The following is a 21,715-nucleotide window of genomic DNA, read 5'->3' as shown; positions in this document are numbered from 1 at the left end:
GTAGCTCTGTCTCTTTGCTAAACACTCGGCCAAAATTAAGTAAATATCATACCTCATGGAACGCATGTACCTCTTAAACTCCTCGAGCCTTGCGGATCGAAGCAAAGTTCGCCAGATCTAATTCCAAGAATATTGGCGCTTTTCCACTGGTCTCGTTCTTCAACCATTCGATAGCTTCATCTGCTCTTGACTTGTTACGAGCAGCCAGGTAAACTTTGGCGTTCTTATTGAGAAGCGCCTACGGGAAGCTTGAGAAGGTGCCAAGGCCCGGTAATAGAGCTAACTAACTTTACAAGTTTCTTTCCCAATTCCGGTATTCCCTCTTAGCTACGAGGTTAGCTGACAGAATGTGATAAAATATGTGGTCTCACCCAGTAACGATCATGACCTGTCCGGTTAATTCCGGGATCTGTTCCACAGTAAAGATAGGCTTCGGTGGAAAGCCTTGAGAAAATGTGTTGCCTATGGTATAAAAGAGGCAGCAGTGTGTAGCTTAAATCCAAGCACGAAGGGGAGGAGACTAGGATAAGAAAGAGCAGGCTAAAATAGGCCGGGGCGAACAAATATGACGCAGCGGGGGACTGAGGACAAGGAGAGGGCGCTGACCAACTTTATGATATTGACCTCGACGGAGATGCATATATAATAGTAAATCGTGATGATACGGTATGCATTTAGCTCTACTTGGGCTAGTGGGTGGTGACCTCTCAGGGGATCTGGGGCTACGCGCGGTCTTCCCATTGTCCGCCATCACCGCCAGGCGACCAAGTGACACGTGATCGTGACCCTCTCTCAATGCGTTAGAAATCGGCCAATCATGAATTCATAGCACGAAGCCTCCCACTTAAATGGGATCAAAGAAATGTAGAAGCTACTTATTTCGGAGTCTATTTCGTATATATGCATTGTTACGCCAAAAACATACTATTATGTCGGACGAACTCGCCCACGTGCACCTCAGCCCCATAGATCAATACGGCTGTGGGCCATAGGTAAGAGCGCATACATAGGTGAAAACATAATTGAATACTAAACTCTAATTTAACTAAACATTTAATCACCGTTGATCTGCTCTCATGACCAGACTTCACATCTTCTTAGCGGGTTTCTCATTCTGGGCGATTGGACCGGCGTCTCCAATACGAATCCATGGGATGAAACGGAAAGGTGCGAGCGAGTCTACTTCAAAGCTTGCATGGTTGTTACCTACTACTATGCCCTCAACCACGATATGTAGCACCAAACCACAGCTACTTATCAATGAGGGCTCTTTGTAGCGACATTTTGATACGATAATCGCATCATGGTGCTAAAGTCGTTCACGCCAGCTATGGAGGCGTAGAAAGCAGCCACGGTATGCGTTACTGGTACTGAAGGTCTGTATGAACCTTTGCTATAATAACCATTAAATTGAAAACTGGAGCAATAGGATCAGCATTAGCCATACACTACCAGGGTGAGCTCGAAATGATTTTTTTGTGAGCATACTGCCTGGACAACCCATTTGAGAACAGTACGTTACCAGTACGTTACCGTGTCATAATCATTCCAGACCCAACGAGCACAAGAAAAGTTGCGAACGAATGATTTAAAAGGACTAACTTTCAACTGGAATATAAACAAAGTCATACAGATATTCACGGTTGGAAAACTCTTCACAAGCCGAGGACGCGATGCTAGGAACCGATATCTGCGCCGCTTGCTTGATAGAGCAAATAGTATAAACAGACCACTCGCTTTTTTGTACTTTAACTTCATCACATTCAAAAATATGTAAGACTACATTCCGCCAATGTAAGAAACACTTGCATCCCCATGTATAGGCCGCGTTTAGAGTTCTATAGAAACACGAATCAGTATATTTCCCACCGAGGAGAAGCCAAGCTCACTCTGCATAGCAGCAACATCAGTGCTGAACATAGTCCTCGAACTCGGCAATCTTCTCCTGGAGCTCATCCAAGCTCACTAACTCGTCCTCTGTGGTACGGAAACTACGTCAGTATTCATATCGCTGGTGTTCATAGCAGTATACGTACCAACGACAAGAGTGATCTGAAGCTTCTTAATACCATAACCGATGGCCACCAATTTGGAGGAGCCCCACACCAAACCCTCCTGTTCAATCGAACGCACACTTTTCTCGAGCTCAGCCATGTCAGTCTCATCATCCCAAGGCTTGACTTCGAGGGTTACAACCGACTTGGCGATGGTCTTGGGCTTGTTGGCCTTGCGAGCATTGTACTCGGCAACACGCTCAGCCTTGAGACGCTCGGCCTCTTCATCGTCATCATCTTCTCCGAAGAGATCGATTTCATCATCATCGTCACCTCCAGCATCAGGGGCCTACCACAGGGAGATAAGCAAACAATGCTTTGCCTTATCAAAAGACACTTACAGGAGCAGAGGCACCAGCGCCGCCGAACAGCTTCTCAGAGGCAGCCTTGTCGCCGGGGAGCGAGTTCCACTCGGCCTCGTAGGACTTGATGTGGAGGTACCAGCGAGCGGCGTGTGGGTAGGTGGCCTTGTCAGGGGCACTGCCGAGCGATTTGAAGACGCCGACATCAGCCTGGGAGGGGGTGTAGCTGTAATAAGTTGGGTATTAGTATCTTGCCAACCGTACAAAAGCATGGGATCGGAAAGAGAAGAAATAGGGTCAGAGGGCTTGGTAAAAGTTGTCGACATTGTGTATGGCGCGGGGTCTTAATCCGCTGGCTCAGAAACACGGACCAAAGCGGTAACTCATCATTCAAGTCGGCAGATCGTGGCGATATGCAAAAAGGGCAAGAGTTAAACACTCACCCCTCGACGTAGGAACGAGTAGCAAGGTGCTCGTCGAGTTGCTTGACATCAGAGAAAGCCATTTGTGGATGCGCAAAGGTGGGAGATATGGGATGTGATGGTAAGAGGAAAGATTTCGCCTTTTATTTGTACTTAGGTTGGCGTAGGGCGATAGGTGATCTTCTTATCCAGGGACCAGATCGTCAAAAATTAAGCGCCAATATCACATGGGCACAAACTTCCCAAATACGAGTACATGCGTGCCCCGTAGAAAAGCCGTGAGTATTTAGAGCTTAAATCTGCCCATTATATGCGTAGATATTAGTATCGAATTGAATAGGCCACTATAATGCTCGTAGATTGTTTACCCAATTAATGTCTCTTCCCAAGACCTGGATTTCGCACGAACCACCGGTCATGCGCATATAATATCATTGTTCTAAGCAGCAGAGCTATAGCAGAAGCGTATCGAATTCATTCGGGGTTGATGTACTATAAAGCTTATACGAGAAGACCCTCTCGAGTTGGGTAAGCACTAACAGGGGTTTCAATCACAATCACAACTAGAAGATTATGTTTGGGTCAATGATCTCAATCGATAAATGAGAAAACCCAACCGACTATGTTTATCATAAATCATAACGTGCTTGGAATTTTTCAGGACATCCTTAGGCTCTTTAAGTAGGTAATCCACAAGGCAATCCACTGAATCAATGAGAATCAACTCCCGCATATAACACGTACTCGGGCCAAGCGTTCGATGGGAAAATCCATCCTCCGCGCAGTTAGACGCTCAGGCGGAACTGTTCGTAATCTGTTTTTAACTGGGGTCTCATGACGATTCCGGTGCTGGTCAAGGTCAAAAATGAAATATTTTTTACAGCACGAGTTCTCGTGTTCATCTACTGGAAGTAGACACACGCACGCCTGTGTCCCCAAACAGGTACCTTATGTCTATCGTCTTGATAGAGTATCCAGGACGCACTACTTCCCCACAAATTTATCCGATGGAATCTCATGTGTCTGTTTGTGCCCTGAAAACTCGCTACTGCCATCGCGGGCGGAGGTGTATTGTAATATCTTCACGATAGCTTCAGTAGGGAGTAACAAAAGCCCCATGTTTATTTAGGGGGTGAGAGTACAAAGAGAGGTCATAGCGAGCGTCTCTTGCGTTCGTAGTCATCTCTAATAAGGGGATTCAAAAAGCCCCAGAGTGCTCAGGAATGCTCAGGTTTCGGAGGACATGCTCGTTTTAGACTCAACAGATCCGGCGCACTCCGCGAATACTCCATAACATGCACTCCGGGAGCGTTCCCGAACTTTATGCCCATTCTCTGAAGTCCTTGTCCAGATTTATGGCTGGTGAGCGCTTAGGAGCTTTTCGAGACCCATGGAGGTTGTGGGGGGTTACAGTGATCACAGATCCACTAGCTTAGTCACCAGAATCATCAGGACCACACAGATTCCGCAACAACATTCATCTGCGTATATAACGAAACTGTTCGATTATAATCATATCTATCCGATATAAACGTCCAACGAACTAATTCATACAATCTATCACGGTCGAACAAATGCTACAGTCCATCAAGGGTAATCATCACAACACCAGTCATGCATCAAGTTAAAAAATTAAGCCAAATCAAGTAGCAAGTTCAATTAAACTTTCCAACCATGCAACACGCACAGTATACTCTCGCGTGCCTAATATCTCCCAAGCTTCCGATCGGACCGTCGACTGGCGAACAAATCCCGTCCCACGAGCACCCCGGACGCAACAAACAACACGCATCCAATGCAACTGCACGCAACGGCCCCATTGAACGCGTCGCACCATCCCGAGTACCCACCGACCGGACACCGCGGCCCGACCATCGCGAGGACAAATCCAGTCCCCCACGCGAGCGCGCCCAAGACGTCAAGTCCCAGTGCCCACCAAAGCCCTACGCGCTGAAAGACGGGCCTTTTCGCGTTCGTAGGATGTAACACGTTGTTTGACGAAGCCTGTTGTTCGGACCATGGAACACCGGGTGTAAGGTTGCTTTCGCGGTTGGGGGAAGTGACAGAGGGAACGATCAGGTTTACTTGAACGCTGCTCTGGTTCTTGTGTTTTTTGGACTGGCCAGGACGGTGTCGGGAGATAGGGAGCACCATCGCATGTGCATATGGGTCGTCCTTGTTCACCCCTACTCCAAAGAGTCCTCGGATAATGTAGATATATGCAAACACAAATATGTTCCAAACCCGAGAACCACAATCACGTATACGGCGGGTTTAGATGCAGGCGGCGCAGCCGGATTCGGTTTGGGAACCTGTGCGCACAAATCGAGTGAGTTTCAAATGACGTCATACACCTGGGATGGCATCCCAAATGAACACGAAATGCCCACTCACAGCAAACGCATAAATGCACGCAATCACCGCTCCGATCGCAGACAACACCTCCAACGCCCTGACAGCCATCCGCTTCCTCGGCCCATTCGAAATCAACTTGCCGTCCTCGTTCACATCTCCCGGCTGCCCCCACTCTCCGTCTCTCACACCCCAATCCTTCTTCTCCTCTTGCTTGGATGGAGCTTCCGGATCGGGCGAGAAATACGACGTCTCGTTTTGGTTGTGTTCTTCGGGACTATGAGAGGCCTGTGAGGCCGCCTCTTGTGCGGCTTGGACATTAAACGGAAAACTGTTCGCGTCGTTTCGGTTCGGTGTAGAAGGCGGGTAAACCAAGTCCGGATCACCAAGGTCTTGATCGTTGGTATTCGTGTTTTCCGATGCCCACGGCAAGTGGCCCCGAGTAGGAGGGGGAGACTGGGCCTGGGGTCGCTGCGGAGACTCGTTGCGTCGTTGCGGCGACTCGTGTCTCAGCGGAGATTCATGGCGCGGTCGTTGTGGGGATTCCTGCCTCACAGGCCGCTGAGGCGACTCTTGCCTTTTAGGAGGCGGACTCATCTCTCGAATGCCAGAATACGTAAACGGCCCGACGTCGATAAAGTCTCCCACGTTGGCTGTACCCGCCCGCACAGGTGGCTTGGGATTATAATTCGAAGCAGGTTGTGGCTGATGAGCCGGTTGAGATGGGTAGTTGGCAGGAGGTTGAGATGGATACCCCGAGTTCGGCTGATTCTGGGCCTGTGAACCATACGCATATCCATTGGGAGGTGTCCCGTACCCCGATGGAGGATGCGCGCCATACGCAGATGGAGAGTGCGCGGATTGAGGATTCGAGGGAGGCTGAACATACGAACTACCATTTGGGACCGGAGACCCATACCCGGACTGAGTTTGGGCATTGATGGGTGAGCGTTCAATCTCGCAGAATACTCTGCCAAATCGAGTGCTTCTACAGACGTATCAGTTGGTTGTTGAGCGTGTCCAGAAGGCGGGTGGACAAATGCACTAGGTCCCTGAGAAACGTTCAGAGGAAGAGACATTTGTCGATTGGCGCCGTGAGGTGGGGGAGGCGGTAGAGATGGAGCGTGTTGTGGGTACGCCGAGTTTGGTGTGTATACTTGCGGTTGGCTCTGGGCGTAGGCTTGAGCGGGAGGAGTGTAAGTCGAAACCGGTTGTTGGGCGTATCCTGGTTGTTGGTTCGAATACATTGGTTGTTGGTTTGGATATGTAGATTGTTGGGGTTGGGAGTACGCCGCTTGTTGTTGTTGTTGGGACGCAAGATAATTCTCTACTCCTCGCGGATCGGTGCTCGGTTGCTGGTAGTGCGCCGGAGGGTGATGAGACCAAGGCTGAGGTTGACTCGTCATCGTGAATTGTTCGTAAAGAGCGAGAGACCGAACAGAGAACTAGTTGTTCGTTGAGAGTCGAGTAAATTCGTCACCGTCGCAGACAGCCAAAAAACTACTTTTCGACTGCAAAGGCTTAAAGTACCGTGGTAGCAGAGAGTAAATGTTTTTGGTCGTCTCAATCGTATTATAGTAGAGCAAGGCGTAGTCAGTTGCGGTGAAAGGAACTGCGCAATGCGATGATCGCGTGGAGCAACAGGTTCAGAGAATCATGTCAGGGGCTTCTGTAATTGGTCACAACATGCCATTTGTACCCGAGCGCCTATATGGTCATCTCGGCATTACCGTACAGTACCGTAACGGGATTCCGAGTCTGTTGTTCTTTGCTATCCGGCTTTACTGGGAGCCTCAATAAATCCCGTATATTGGACGCGGAAAGGGTATGTGTATTGCGCCGTGCTCCGCCTCTATGCTTTCACGACATCGGACCAGCTCCCTCATCCCAAAGGTTGGACGTGAACGCTTTCAGTGGAAACCCTCTGTAACTCAACTAGGCAATGTCCAACGTGCATGCAAGACTATCGGTTCTAATAACTCCTGTGAATTTGTATATATTAATTTATAGTACTTCCACCAGCTTCTTGAATGAAGAATATACACAACACACACTGTACAAGGTTATAATACTGAAAATCAGTGCGTGTATTTAAGTGAGAATTGAGCTGAAATCAAGATCAATACATACTGATTTTAAGTATCAATTCTTCCATAGTCTGATTCATGCTGAGGGAGGCATACTAACATTGTAATTTTAGGCCATATCCTACTGAAAAAAGGAATCTTTTACTGATGTACTGATTTTCAGGATCTTATCACACCACAGTGACATTGCTATACTTGAATCAAAGCGCCGACACCTCTATCGAGTACAAATGAAACGATATAGGACCTTGGCCAGGGAGTGTGAACAGTTGAAACAGAAGGAGATTGCTGTGGACTATTATCTCACGGATAGACCACGACCTGCACGAATGAAGGAATCAGAGCGCATATGCATGGATTACATGATTCAATTGGTGCAGCTCCTTCCGATATTCTATACTAGCCTTCTTAGAACTCAAATCGACTATTGAAACCGTGCTCAGACTGAAGAGAGACACTCCAACCGAAGTTAGTTTCCCCTCATCAAATTCGAGACCCCATCCCCCACACGACCGAAACACCGTGCGCGCAGGACAAGGTCCGAACCTCACAAGCAATACAAAACCCAGTTCCGTATCCAAACAAGAACAACAGCTGAGGAGAAATGAATTAGAATCCCAACCGTCCCATCGAATTAAATTCAGCCCGCCCTTCTTTCCATATTTGTACGTGCCTCGTGTTTTGATGCGCCCAAACACATCCCGGATGTTTATTTGTCAACCCGCGTCGTCAGAAAACAACGTGTTCGAGGAACATCTTCGTTTCATGACACCCCTCCAACACGCGTTCTGGGGTTCGGGATGATCCCCCGCGTTTGGTGGGACATCACTACGGTTTAAGCTTCTTTGACGGGGCCTGCTCCGGTTGCTGGAGATCGTAGACTAGAATGGATAAAAAATTAATCTGAGTCTAGTGTAGCTATGGTGTTGGATTGGACGCCAAGGCATATTGACTGCAAGCTAAGGTTACAGGATGTCAAGTAAGGTATTCGGCAAGGTGCCAAGGGGAACGAGGGTTACAATCAAGGTAGGCAAGAGGGAAACGAGGGGGGGGACGATATATATAGAAAAACAGGATAGTGGGAGTAGTCGTTAAGCATAAGGATCATGGGATGAAAAGAAAAGAGAGAAAAAAAAAAGGGAGGGCGAATAGCAACGGGCGAATGGAGGCATAGACCAAAGGTGGGCATGAACAAGAATCAAAGGATAGATGAGCTGTATTTTTTTTTGTATTGTTATAGTCGGAGGCGGCTGCGTCGACGGGGAGTTGAAGGTGGCTGGGGATTGGGAGTGGGAGACTCGACAAGTGCCATATGGTTGACTTGCAACTCGAGACTTTGTATCTCGGGTGTGACAGTGCTGGGAGACGAGAGATCAAAGCCCCAAAGGACAGAGTACGACTCGGCAACGGACGCAATCCCTCTCTTCGCACTAGACCCATCGTCTGCTGTCTAGGGCGCAGGGGAGGACGCCGAACGAGGATTGGTGCTCGCAGATGCCACGGAACGCTGCAACAAAAAGGTGGTCCAATGAGCATGACGGAAATTTAACCCATAGTCATTGACGCACCGTCTCATCCTCTGCATCTTCCTCTGTGCCCGCCACACTCCCGTTCTCGTCTACCACAGACCCCTCGGTTGTGCTCCCGCCGCTACTCCGTCGTGAAGGCGTAGCCATCTGTCCAGCAACGGACCTAGCGGAACTCAGCCCCGCAGTCCACACACACAAAAGTAACAAGCTCACCTCCATAGCTCAATCTCGGCCAAGACGACTCGATCCCGCCTAGCAGCCCTCGCCGCACGCGAGTCTTTAGGAGTAGGCGACGTGCGTGCAGGCGGCATGATAACTCGGTCGGGGTCAGAGAATTCCAAGTCGCCGTAAATCCCACAATGGCGCAAGGCGATCTTTATTCCGGTCCAAGCCCACAACCGTGGATCCGGTTGCAATTTCGGCACAGTTCTCTCATTTGTGTGCATCACTACTGCTCTCCATCATCGGGATATTTGTCCTCTGTCAGAAAATGGCTCTTTTGCATATAACTCCTACCTGGAGCTTGTTCCACCTTGTTTGACCCTGCTCTAGCGCTGTCATCTTCCCGAACTCTACCTGGGCCAAAGTATATCGCCCCGTTGTTATGACGCTTTTGCCACCCGACAAGTGCCCCCAAGGGGTGCACTAAATTCCAGACAGGGATCGCAGGCATAGAGAAAGGAGAATTTGCCAACGTGATATACTTTCGGTCCATGCGCGACTGGACCATCGGCCTACTGATCTCCGGGGCACTGCCTACTTCGGACAACTCCACACCGACCCCCATTGTTTCTCGCAATACACACACAGCTCGCGCATGAATGACAATAACCTTGCGCACCATCGAAGACTCGAAGACTTCGATTTCGCGAATCCTGCCCGGCCATCGCCAGCCCCTTCCATCTAGGTTCAGCCCTTCTCATACACATGACACCCAGCGCCGTACAACTACAACCGACACCCGCAGAGCTAGTTCCTGGTCCGCCCCAAAAGGGCATCTCCCCCCGCAGATTCCAGCTCCATACTCAGCCGCAAGGTGGCGGGTTGCGACGCGTTTCCTCCCGTTTCGTCGACGCGTCCAAGTCACGTGATTACACCCTCGATGAGAGGGTCATCTTATTTCTATAGCAAAGCAAACGCTACACCAGCATCAGATGGTATAGTACTACGGGTATACCCGCTCGTTGGGAGGGAAACACATAGCGATCAATGAGGCATTTAATGCAACATTGAGTTATCCTACGGCACGGCCCGGTACGCATCAGGACTCAGATAATCCCCAAACTCCCACTTGCCGCATTCCTGTATTCCCCGGCCGATTCCCACATTAAAATAAAGTCCCAGGACACTTGTCAAGACGCAGGCTTACCTCGCAATCATCGTACGGAACAGCCTCAGGCACAGCCCGGTCTTCTTCCCAGTCCTCACCGAGCACGTCGTTGATGATAATCCCGATTCGATGTTTGGCGATCGAGGGCGCCCATTTCTTGCGTGTAACCGTGTCGTAGACAATCTGATTCCCGGGTTGGGTAACTGTAATAAGCGTATATATGGGTACTCACATGTTTACCGTTCCTGCACCGAGTCTCGAGCGCGTACCCCGCCTTGGCACATAAACTCGTTGGACCGACGCATCGCCCGTCAGGAATCGGGTCGCCAGTGTGCCACACATGAGTGATCGGATGGTCCGAGGACGGCATCCCAGGCGGAGAGGGAATGTGAAGCCGGGTCGATGCCAGACGCTCTCCGGGGCTGTTGAACGAGGTTAATCCGGGAAAGGAAATGAGACTCAGGTGTGTGGGGGCCTACCTCTCAAAAGTCACAGTCGGGACGCCGAACGTGGCGCCCAGCAACGCAGCCAAAGAACCTCCCAGACTGTGCCCTGTGAGCCATATGTTGGCTCCTGGGTACATTGCCGTCAGGTTTGCGTACAGTCCCTATATCCAAATTAAACGCCCAGGTAAGAACCACATGGAGAGCAAGCCAAATGGACAGGAAACGAGCCATGAACGCCGAATTACAACCGGACAAGGTACAACCAACCAAACAGCGTTAAAAGACCGAATAGACCGGAACCGAATAAAATGGGGACCAACTCACCAGGCCGACATTATAAAACAAGCTATCCAGAACCAACGAAGCGCTCAAGCAAGTCTGGTCGCACCTGTTATGCCCGCTGTAGCAATCGCATACGGTTTGCCACTGCCATGTCCAATCAACTCGGGCGCAGCAGGAAAATAACTGTAATTCCATTTAGGCCAAGGCTGAATTGAACTTGGATACCATACTTACGAGATTGTCGTTTAGTTTGTCCTGGGCTAATTGGTTAAATAGGGCGCGCAGGGGGAATATAATAACATACTTTCTTTGATGTCTTATCCCCGACCGGCGTCCAAAGACTGAAATCCCGTGAGCGAGGATACGAGTCGACTGGAATATGACAAACCTGGTGCCTTTAATAGACTGATCTGGATTTAACCAACCACACCACACGCCGAGAAGATAAAGGGACCCACCATAACCACTACATTCTCGTCATCAGACACAAAAACCTGGCCTCGGAACCCATCTTCATCTGCTTCCCAGCCAAACGGGAAGCTCTACCCAATCAACGTCCATCATACCAATCCATCCATTTTAATCAAACTCACAGTATTCCACCTCTCGTTCATTTCCCACCAATTTGGCTTTCCCCGCTTGGCATACGCATTAGCAGTCATCTTTGCCAACTCCCGCAGCGTTTCTCGATCCGTCACGTCCGGCGCAAGCACCTTTTTCGTTACCCATTCGATCGGCTCCGATTCTTGGAGCCTAAGAGACCTATCCCGAGCGCGGTAGATATCGTCTATCGACCGAGGTTGGTATACTGTTTGGGTCCGAGTACGAAGAACATGTGGCTTGGAAAAGACGGTTTGGGTGTCGGAGGAACTGCCGGCTGGAGTGAACGAGAGGTGATTAGGTATAGATGCTGCGGTGGTGTAAGAAAAGACTGTGGATAAGAATGTCAGGCAGAGTCGTGAGTGCATTGAGAGTCGTCGTTGGTTGTGAGAGAGCTTCAATAGTCTGAATGTGCTTAATTTGGCACGTGGGTTGGTCACGTCAAGACGCCCCAGCCGGCGCTTATCCAGTGCCACAAAAGCGGGTCGCATTTTATTAATTAAAAATATGCGTTTATTAGTTACCATAATGTGTAGAAAAATCTGTCCAAGATTCTACAGAGCGCTCCGGAGTTGGGTCTCGCTAACCTATCAATCTACAGAATTAGGGAGTAAAAGCGGATCTTGTTGACTAATAGGGATTGGTCGATAGATTGGTCTCCAGGTCTCACATTAAGTCCATTTCCAAGGATTCTAGCAGACGATCTCAGACATAATGCACTGAATTATAGCTAAAAGTTGAGGATTTACCAGGCATTCAAACACTGAAACTGAATATTTGGTGAATGACATACCATTGTCACGTGAAGTCGGGTGCATACACTGAGATAAATGGTCTGTATATCTATGCGACGTGCTAGGGACCAATGAATCCAAGAAACTCTGTTTTTGCGAGAGTTCTCCTTTGCGTTGCTCACTCCCTCAGGTTGGACTTGTGTCTACTGTCATCTCCAGCCCGGTCAAGGAGCAAAGCCGACACTCACTTGTCAGACTCTCCACAGTCGATTTCGATTCTGTCTAATACTCCCGAGTGCTCGCGAGATCCGGCGATTTTGGTGAGGAGAGATAAGAATGGCTTATGCACCTAAATTCAAGCTTTAAATCGCACTAGTGAGTTCGAGGTGTGGTATTCCAACAGGGAGGATTCCCAGGAGATCTGGCGTTCCTTAAGAATGTTGTTATACTACTATTACTCCATGACCAAGTACGACGATTCAGGTTATAAAGTAACCGGACCGGGACTTAGGTGAAAATTTCAAGTATACGTGTAAGAGAATCCTTTGAGATATGTCTTGCGCAAGATATACAGGATAAGTGGCAGATACACGACAGTTCAACAATTGTTTTAATAAGGGATACTACAATTCCGATCGTTCCCAGAGTGATTTAGTTTATGTAGCTTCACACTCTCCCTTCTCGCACTGGCGGCCTTCCGATTCTATATCGATCAATGGGCTATTTGATGTGATCCACTGAGTCTCATTTCACGTAGCCAAATAAAGGTACTCACATGCGCGATTCGTTTGGCTCTTCCTCCTGAGCCTCTATTGCGGACAATGATTTCATTTGTGGGTTTGGAGAACGAGGCTCCGAGTCAAGATCGGCCGGTCCAAAGTCCATTACAAAATCTCTCAGGAATTTTACTATCTGAATTGTCTTTGTTCCATCTTTGTCGGATTGGGTATGGTACTCATTTCGCAGACGACGCTTGAAGTCTCGAGAGCTACATTGCCCCAATAGACCAAATGGAGTGATAGACATTGCACCTAAACACCATGTTTAATAAACCAGAGATATGAATCTAATAGATAACCGAGGCACTCACCAATTAGGCCCCAGAGTAATGGTCTCCCAAACAAGAACAGATGGGCAGCCTGGAGTAGTGCGAACAAACCACCGACAGAGCCCAGGACATCGAGTACGAACCCGACCTGTACTCTTCGATATAATCACAGGCTTCGTCACTTGGGGATATTCTGAGGTCTTGCACATTTGTTTGTTGTCGATGGTATATGAACCTAGGGTTCAACGTGGGGCGAATAGTCGCTATAGCAATACTCTGATCAGAGCTATTTAGCGTATTTACGGACGATTGGACTGTAAGAGTTTTGTCAGATTGGATTATAGTACGTTAGTAGAAGCCTTGAACCTATAGGATATAGAGACAAGCCCTTGTACACCTGGAGACAAGTATTGAAATCAATATCAATCGATTTATATGCTATGTAATCACTCACAGGCTTGAATTTAAGAATAGTGTCCGTCATAAACGGGGACGTAATGAACCGACGAGTGACCAGGGTTGTCTCTGCGGTAACATGGGACCTAGCAAGAAGTTTCATAGGAAGCACATACTCCCGTACTTTGGCTATATCCTGCCAACTAGAGTCACCCGCAGATGGAACTTCTTCCTGATTCATAAGCCAAATGCGAGGCATTTGGTTTTCGTATATAACGCCACCAGATACCTGTCCCACCCGTTGGACTTCGACTCGGTAATCTTTTATAAGCATCCGATTTAGGCACGAAAATGTAGTACAATATAAATGATTCTCACAATGCCCGAATAAGCTCGAACTCGAACTCCCTGGCGATAGCGACAGGGATTCGCTAGCCCCACCGTTACTTATGGGGGTGGACAACGAACTTGGACAAGTGAAGTGTTCCAAAGTTCGGTTCCACGAACGTTCGGTGTCGTTGAACGTTTCAGACCTTTTGATAGTACAGTTGGCGATAACTTCAAAGAGGGATGGGAGGGGTGGGTTGCTATCGCTTACTGTGTAATACTCACCATAAGGCTCATACGGATTGTTAGGGTTGTTTAAGACAGCGCGAATGCTGATTGTGATATTTTCCCGTGGTGAATCATCCCAACGCGGATGATAAATGAGACGATCCTGAGTAATTCAGTACTGTCCTTGTTAGAAAATCTTCACGTCAATGGGTCAAATGTACAGACCGATAAAAATGATAACCGGTGTATCTCGGCAGCCCTATCACAAGATGCTGATGTCAAACGGGTTCCAATCTCATTCTGAGCTTGTTGGAGCCCTGTTACTGCTCGAAATATAAGAGCGGCTATAGCGATTATGGCGAATGAGTTGCGAGCAAATGCATATGTTCGGGTCTCCACCGATCTACACCTCTGCTTGAGTATTCTCACAGTAATGACATGGGTTCACGTACCTAATTCGACGGAAGAATAAAGCTGTCAAGTACTTTCTAACGGCTCGAGGAAAGGGAAATCGAATAGTCATCTTGCGTTGACACCCAAATATACTGGGAGTACGGGACCATGTTGAGGAAACTGTGCCTATCATTGTATCTTTGGTGTTTGCTATCCATAACCGACTCATTGGTGCCTGGTGACGGAGTGCAACTGCTGGCCACAGGGTAATGAGTAGCAAACAAAGTGAGCAGAAGCCTACGGCCAGGACCGACGCTCCTAGCAAGTATTTCGATTTGTTAAGATAGCTATACTCCAATGTGGCTTCGAAGACTGCAAAAGAATACCGGGCTTCCTGAGGAACTATACAGGGTATCATTAAGAGGTCTGCTACATGTGGTATATTCGAGTGACTCACGGCTATGGAGTATCACTAGGATGACAATGGAGAAGTGTACCCCCACTTGGGTGGCAACACATCCCAAGTATGTATCCGTTCGTCTAGTATCGATTATCATCCTAAGGTGATGTGTCTCAGTTGAAGCTCACCTAGTTTGGTATAGTCATAGATCTACACTTACACATAGAGATTGTTGAGTGAGATCAAAATCCAGAACACTGTTGCATATCGGCCAATGCGTGAGTCCCATTTCAGGTGGGCATACCAGAATAATGATTGAATCAGCATCAAATTCCCAATCTTGAAAGTCGTCTACCTAGCCAGCCTGCATCTTGGGCAATGAGCGAATGCCGTATATTGTTTTGACTCATGGACCAATCATTGGAAAAGTTTTGAATCTCCCGCCGAATATTGTGAATATCCGATGCGAAACAGCCCATGACATATAGTCCGGCGATCGTCTGGATACAAGACATCCACCATTGCCATATCACAAGGTATGGCCACGAACAATCCATGCGTATCAAAAAGAAGCAAAACAGGGAGATAGTGGATAGTTGCTGAGGTTGTTTGCGAGAGGGCTGATCCTGAAGGATCAACTATAGCCACACTGCCCTTGGCCAACGCCAAAACAGCGCTAATTGTAATTGTAATCAATACCAATTGCATTACTGTGGTTTGCGACTTGGTGCTGGCATGCTTTGCTTGAGATCTCTCCTTCTGAGTGCGAGGCCGTATTGTACTCGGTCCAGCCAATTTATCAAGGCTTTCCGAGGACAAATATCTCCCAGTGACACTTCGGTCTCCGAAGATGTTTTCAAGGCCACCCTCGTTCTTACCCAACTGCTCGTAGAGTGTTCTAAGACCCCAGGCCCGTCCCAGTCGCGCCTATTCAATCCTAGAAGATTGCAGCCTCGCTTGTAATTATCGTTGCTTATACACACGGCACTTGGTTGCTCTCACCATACACCAGACCTCGAGGCACATATTTTGGAGACCAACACACTTCCCTGAAATCTGACTTCTCATGAGACCGCATATATAAAGGTCGTTGTGAAAGTCAAGCCAATCTAAAGCTCACACAAACCCAGTCCGAAAAATCCAAAACTCGTATATATATGAACCAACCCTCACATCTACCTAACGGCGCAACCCAGCCCAGATCTACCTCGTCAAAGTCTGAGACGCGTGCTCCCAGCTCGCACCACTCCCACTCTCTTCACCTGGAGACCTAGCCCCAGTCCCAGACGCGGCCCGTTCCTCCGGAACATCTACGTATCGCTCACCCCTCTCCGTTCGTCTTCTTCGTCATCCAAGAACCCGTCGTGGTATCGGACAGCATCGCGGTCTCGAGGACGCAGCGCCATTTCTTCGTCCGCATCGCTTCCGTCTCCATCTGATAGCTCGCCAAACGCGTCGTAGAGTTCGCGCGTGCCGCCAACTTGACTCATAGGCACCTCGTCCCTCCGAGAGCAGCATAGTGCCTTCGTTGTCTTCGACGGCGGTAGACATATACTCCCGCACCAATAACGAACACAACTGCACCAAGGGCTGCGAATAACCATGTTTGGGATTTGAGCAAATCGGTCATGTGGGCAAAGTATCCTTCGTCAACTGGGACAGATACAGTGGGAGTCGGGGTCGCGCTAGTCGTCTTGTTTCCAAAAGTAGGCTTATGCGCTTCGCCCTCAGCTTCGTGATGGTCATCTGGCAAATGGTCTGTTGGCTTGGGATGCTGCTTGGTTCCCGTCTTGGTAGCATCGGCACTCGTCGACTCGGTAGCGGAAGAAGTCGTAGTAGTAGTGGTAGTTGCAGAGGCAGGGGCTGAGTTCTCGTTGGGATCTTGTGGGTCGTCGGGTACCGTCCATAAATCAACTTTAGCAGGGTCGATCACGGAGCCAAAGAGCGTCATATCCCAGCCGAGGAACGACCCGTTCTGTGCGCCGGTGTGCTGATCAGATACACGAATTGTCCACTTGCCAACTGGATCTTCGTCCCTATTCACCAAATCATGAGAAAAACAATGTAGAACAGTGTACATGGAACATACCAATGCTTCAATGTCATGAACCTCCATCCTGGGAAGCCCTTTTCGTCCTGGTCGTACTTGCGTTGCCCAGCAAGCACGCTCTTGATGCCCTTTGGACTGACCAACTCGACCTCTACGTCTCCCCTGCGTCCATGCGTAATCCAAACTTTGACGGTAATGTGTTCCAATTTTTCAAAGTTCCTATCCCTGAGCATTTGCGCAGTAACTTCCACCTCGGAGGTCACACCGCCCTCGGGGATCAATCGGCCGCCGCTCATTTGACCCCAGAACGCGCGAGAAATATCAGCCCCATCGAGGATCGTAGGAGGGAGCGCAAGGAATGCCTGTGGTTTGACGAGGTCCCATGTCTTGGCAGCTTGAACATAAGTCCATGCGTCAATGCTTCCGTATCCATACTTGTAGCTGTAAGGACGACCGGCGGCTGTGTGCTCCCAATCGGGGTCGTTGGGGTTAATTTGGAGCGCCGTACGTACGCATAGATGTTGAATGTCTCGCCACGTAAGTTCAGGTCGTGCTTGAAGTGCGAGTGCAAAGACCCCTACCGCCAAGGGTGCAGCGGCCGACGTTCCTCCATGCCCAGAGGTGCATTTGCGTTTTCCTATATCTGTTGTATGCTGTGCTTGCTTTTGAATTAGCCGAGTTCCTGAAAGAAGAACCCGGGAAGATCACGTACGATGTTGTGCCCCCCCAGAGCTATACGCAACGATCATGTTCGCTGCACAAGCCTCGGAGTAGTAGGGATGGAGACCTTTTGCGTCGATAGCAGCAACGGTAACCGAAAAAATGCTGTTGGTGTATCCATCGAAGTTGCACTGATCGTCCGACCCCGCTCCGTTCCCACTCGCAAAAACAAAGACTGATCCTTTCCCACCACGACCTTTTTGAACACCATTGACCACAGCCTTTTCAATAAGTGTCCCAGGAGCTTCCATTGAACGACCATCATCTGGTGGACCCCAAGAGCAGGAATAAATATCGTTCTTTTGATAAGCATAGTTGAGACTGGCTGCTTCGTCCGCATCAGAAATAGGCCCCGAGAGAATACGAACTCCAGAGATTTTAGAGTCGTAGGCAACGCCGACTCCGCACAAGTCATTTCGGGCCGCCGAGACTTCACCCGCACATCTTGTGCCATGTTGGTCATCTGAGAGCTTAGGCTTGGGAAGTGGTTCGTGGTCGTTGTAGTCGTACGAGCCTTCCGCAAACTACCACACGACTTTTTTGAGCCCAAATTCAGAGTATTCAAGCAGAGCCACTCACAAAGTTCGGGGCCAAATCATCGCTCTCGTAGTCCAGCCCATCGTCAACAATACATGCAGTGATGCCCTTGCCCGTAATCCCCTCGTGCCAAACACCGGATACATTGAGATCGTTTCCGCGCGAGATAGTGTTTAGGAGATGCCACTGCTCGTTAAACGATGGATCATGGATCTGCATAGCCTCAGAGACCTTCTCAAACGAGTCGAACTCATTCGCGCGGGGAACAGTGCGTTTGACGCGTTGCCGAAGCTCTTGTCGTTCCAGACTCCTGATACCCCTGCCCCCAGCGATCCCCCGCTTGTGCATGACCCGGTCATTATGTTTGGGAGCTCTCAATAGCCAGTGATTGTCCAGTTCTCCGACTTGTTCGACGAGTTCGGCCCCAAGACTGTTTGCGATGCTAAACACGTCCTCGAACGATGAAGGATCATGGTGGAGAACATAGTATGTGTGTGTCGAATAAGCCCTTTTTGCCGGTGTCGCAGATACAGCAAGGCCCAATGCGAGCGCTACGAGACCGGTCGTGCGCATGGCTGGGAAAGATTACTGACTGTTGTCGTGGAGAAATGGATTGCCAGCGGATCCAGAACCGCAGCGGCACATGCAACCGAATTGCCAATAACACAAATCCCTACACTGTAAACACTTTTGGTAATATACATATCGGGTCCCTGCAGCACTATGATCTCCTCTCCCCTTAGTCTTCGTCGGCATCCACGAAGCGAACGAATTGTCCGTTTGCAGAGCGTGTAATAATGTTGATGCTTTCGTACTATAAACTCAAACTGTTAGTCCCGTCCCGAAAAGTGAAGAGGTTGCAACGTACTTGTTGAATAGTGTCCATCAACTGGGTCTCCGTGAATCCCTTGGCCAAGACTCTTGAACGTAAATCGACCATCGAAACTTGCATCATCTCTCCTTCGCCATCCTCTTCGTCCATGTCCATATCCTTCTCGCCACCCGGTCCACGACCCATCCTTCTGGTCCTGGGGCGAGAAACGGAAGCCATACCCTTCATCAACCTGAAGATGCGAGAAACTACTGTGCGATCACCCTCTCCTCCCTCCTCGGTCCTCTCTTCCAGACTCTCCTTGCTGGCCTCCATAAGCCGTAGAGCCTCATCGACATCCTCCGTCTCTACCGTGTCATTGAACCTCAAACGGGCCAATGCTTGCGACAGACGCAAGACAGCAAGGAGTGTACGCGCAGAGGTGTACGAATGGCTCTTGTTCTCTTCCTCTTGCTCTTTATGCTCCTTTCGTAGGCGAACGTAGGATTGAACAATGTAGTCTGATACGCCGGGAGGAACGATGGGACGGCGGAGACGAGCTTGAGCAATGAAATGTCTACAAAACATAGTAAGTCGGCGTTCGTCCTAAAAAATCAGAGAAGCAACGAACCTCATAAGAGTGGGCTCGACGGGCGTAAAGTCCAACTCGGGGTGCCTTCCGTGCATATGCACATATGCAACATGTTGCGCGAGTCGCTCATCATCGTCCCTGGTTGGCTTGTCCAAAATCAAGAACATGACATCGAACCTAGATAACAGCGCTGCAGGCAAGTTGATGTTCTCCACGGGCGAGACTTTGGGGTTGTAGCGGCCATAGAGGGGATTAGCGGCGGCGAGGATGGAGGTGCGTGCGTTGAGCGTAGTGGTGATTCCAGCTTTGGAAATAGAAATGGTTTGCTGTTCCATTACTTCGTGAATGGCAGTTCGGTCGGATTCTTCCATCTTGTCAAACTCATCAATACAGCAGATGCCGTTGTCTGCCAAGACGAGTGCGCCGCCCTCTGAAGAATGGCGAGTTAGGTAGGTAATATGGACAAAAGATAGGGGACATACCAAGGACCATCTCATCTGTGACAGGGTCCCTCATTACAGCAGCCGTCAAACCAACACCCGAACTTCCCTTACCCGTCGTATACACACCACGGGGAGCCACCTTTGAAATGTATTTCAAGAGCTGGGACTTGGCCACACCGGGATCACCCATCAAACAGACATTGATATCTCCACGAATCTTCATCCCATCGCCCATATTCTTCGTCACACCTCCAATCAAGAGCAAAAGCAAGGCCTTCTTGACGTCTTCATGTCCGTAGATTTCAGGAGCAATCGACGCGGCTAGTTTAGAGTACAAGTTACGGTCGCGTTTCAGACGTTCAATGTCCATTTGAATCTCGGGGGTGAGCTCCATTTCATCGTATTGCTTCCTGAGCTGGTGGATTGAATGGGATTCAAGGTACGTGTCGGTAAGCAACCCAGCGCGAATGGCTTGGTATCCTGTGTAGGGGGTCGGCAAAAACGCGCCTCCAATATGGACAACATCTCCAGGAGAAAGCTCTCGCGTCCTTCCTCCGTAGAGATGAACAACCATTGATCGTGGGATATGTCCTACTGGCACTTGATCCGCCATTTCTTGCACCCTGGCTTCTTGGAACGCGCTGAAACGACTGGCACGAGTTTGCATATGCAGGGCTCCTTTCCCTGCTCCATCCTTGGCACATCGATCGGATGGGCAGTCAGTAAGTGGAGTAAATTGTTTTTGAGAAATGTCTTGGAAGATTTCGGAGCCGCACTTGTCGCACGTGTACGCATTGACAAGAAGCAGAGGCTTAACTTCACTGATACGTGTGACGATGCCTCGGACAGTTATCAACTGTCCAAGATGTTTTCCTCGAACTTCACGCACGGCAAGGGCTGCATCTGACGAGAGGGGTTGGAAGTACAAGTCACTTTTCGATATGGTTAGTTCCTGGTTCGATCTGTTACCTTGGAAGAACTTACTATCGTCTCAATAATTGCGCAGGGAACCCAACTTGTCCTGCCTCCTCGTTCTCAGCATTTATCTGGGCCCTCTGATGCATAATGGTATCCAACACATCGTCGAGGTAGGAAATATCCCGTGTAGGCTCGGGCATAAGTTCGTCTACAGCCTCGCAAAAGATTTGTTTATACCGTCGGACATTGCCTTTGATTCGGGCGACCAACTCAGAGCCAGTTCGTTCATACTACATGGGATGAGTACAAGAATATGTGGTCAATAAAAGAGATAAACACACCTCCAAGATATCCTCCAACTCGATAGTGAGTGTGTTCTGTTGTCTGTTGGCGATACGAAGCTGCCCTCTTATAAGCCCAGACCTGAATTCGGAACCTGCTACCACTCACCAACTGCTTGCCGTACTTCATCCTCAGTATGCCCTCAGGGGCGGCCCCGCCGTCGTTTTCTTCCTCATTCAAGTCAAGCTCATCGAAACCACGGGTGACATCCTTCTCGCTAGTCCCCTCGTACTTGGAAAGAAAATCCTTGATTTTTTCTGTATATCATAGCGCTTATGAGTTGCCATCCTGTCTGGTACAATTTAGCGAATCACTGGACCTTTTTCCTCGAGATAGGCAATATCGCGTGTGATGACTTGGAGGGCCATTGTG

General features: G+C 49.1%; 7 protein-coding genes across 7 annotated transcripts; 1 reads left to right on the top strand and 6 right to left on the bottom strand.

The window, feature by feature from the left end:
• Window positions 1–73: 73 nt before the first annotated feature.
• On the bottom strand, window positions 74–385 carry RhiXN_02315 (short chain dehydrogenase; the record flags this gene model as incomplete). Its single annotated transcript, XM_043322134.1, has 3 exons — window positions 74–238; window positions 289–322; window positions 372–385. The coding sequence occupies 3 exons, from the start codon at window positions 383–385 to the stop codon at window positions 74–76; spliced, it is 213 nt and encodes a 70-aa protein (XP_043187957.1).
• A 1,521-nt stretch (window positions 386–1,906) lies between these two features.
• RhiXN_02314 (elongation factor 1-beta) lies at window positions 1,907–2,682 on the bottom strand (the record flags this gene model as incomplete). Its single annotated transcript, XM_043322133.1, has 4 exons — window positions 1,907–1,977; window positions 2,037–2,343; window positions 2,396–2,582; window positions 2,621–2,682. The coding sequence occupies 4 exons, from the start codon at window positions 2,680–2,682 to the stop codon at window positions 1,907–1,909; spliced, it is 627 nt and encodes a 208-aa protein (XP_043187956.1).
• Window positions 2,683–4,452: 1,770 nt separating this feature from the next.
• On the top strand, window positions 4,453–4,764 carry RhiXN_02313 (uncharacterized protein; the record flags this gene model as incomplete). Its single annotated transcript, XM_043322132.1, has 1 exon — window positions 4,453–4,764. The coding sequence occupies one exon, from the start codon at window positions 4,453–4,455 to the stop codon at window positions 4,762–4,764; it is 312 nt and encodes a 103-aa protein (XP_043187955.1).
• A 200-nt stretch (window positions 4,765–4,964) lies between these two features.
• RhiXN_02312 (uncharacterized protein) lies at window positions 4,965–6,536 on the bottom strand (the record flags this gene model as incomplete). Its single annotated transcript, XM_043322131.1, has 3 exons — window positions 4,965–5,090; window positions 5,173–5,907; window positions 6,024–6,536. The coding sequence occupies 3 exons, from the start codon at window positions 6,534–6,536 to the stop codon at window positions 4,965–4,967; spliced, it is 1,374 nt and encodes a 457-aa protein (XP_043187954.1).
• Window positions 6,537–8,451: 1,915 nt separating this feature from the next.
• Window positions 8,452–9,057, bottom strand: RhiXN_02311 (uncharacterized protein; the record flags this gene model as incomplete). The annotated part of the gene is made up of 4 exons (XM_043322130.1): window positions 8,452–8,667; window positions 8,719–8,724; window positions 8,786–8,909; window positions 8,960–9,057. 4 exons carry the CDS (start codon window positions 9,055–9,057, stop codon window positions 8,452–8,454), a joined length of 444 nt encoding a protein of 147 aa, XP_043187953.1.
• Window positions 9,058–9,985: 928 nt separating this feature from the next.
• On the bottom strand, window positions 9,986–18,810 carry RhiXN_02310 (subtilisin-like protease 8; the record flags this gene model as incomplete). Its single annotated transcript, XM_043322129.1, has 20 exons — window positions 9,986–10,048; window positions 10,116–10,259; window positions 10,309–10,498; window positions 10,556–10,683; window positions 10,847–10,987; window positions 11,039–11,059; window positions 11,109–11,145; window positions 11,193–11,209; window positions 11,263–11,346; window positions 11,398–11,674; window positions 12,914–13,169; window positions 13,229–13,334; window positions 13,641–13,903; window positions 13,961–14,140; window positions 14,195–14,300; window positions 16,256–16,426; window positions 16,486–16,966; window positions 17,020–17,638; window positions 17,693–18,224; window positions 18,280–18,810. The coding sequence occupies 20 exons, from the start codon at window positions 18,808–18,810 to the stop codon at window positions 9,986–9,988; spliced, it is 4,347 nt and encodes a 1,448-aa protein (XP_043187952.1).
• A 166-nt stretch (window positions 18,811–18,976) lies between these two features.
• Window positions 18,977–21,711, bottom strand: RhiXN_02309 (DNA replication licensing factor MCM2/3/5 family pretein; the record flags this gene model as incomplete). Its single annotated transcript, XM_043322128.1, has 8 exons — window positions 18,977–19,051; window positions 19,106–19,625; window positions 19,680–20,070; window positions 20,123–21,015; window positions 21,068–21,291; window positions 21,343–21,402; window positions 21,452–21,600; window positions 21,663–21,711. The coding sequence occupies 8 exons, from the start codon at window positions 21,709–21,711 to the stop codon at window positions 18,977–18,979; spliced, it is 2,361 nt and encodes a 786-aa protein (XP_043187951.1).
• Between the last annotated feature and the right edge of the window lie 4 nt (window positions 21,712–21,715).

Source organism: Rhizoctonia solani, chromosome 16, assembly GCF_016906535.1.
Source record: "Rhizoctonia solani chromosome 16, complete sequence".
Lineage (NCBI taxonomy): Eukaryota > Fungi > Basidiomycota > Agaricomycetes > Cantharellales > Ceratobasidiaceae > Rhizoctonia > Rhizoctonia solani.
Note: the sequence above shows the minus strand (reverse complement) of the source record. Positions and strands in the feature narration are given on the sequence as shown.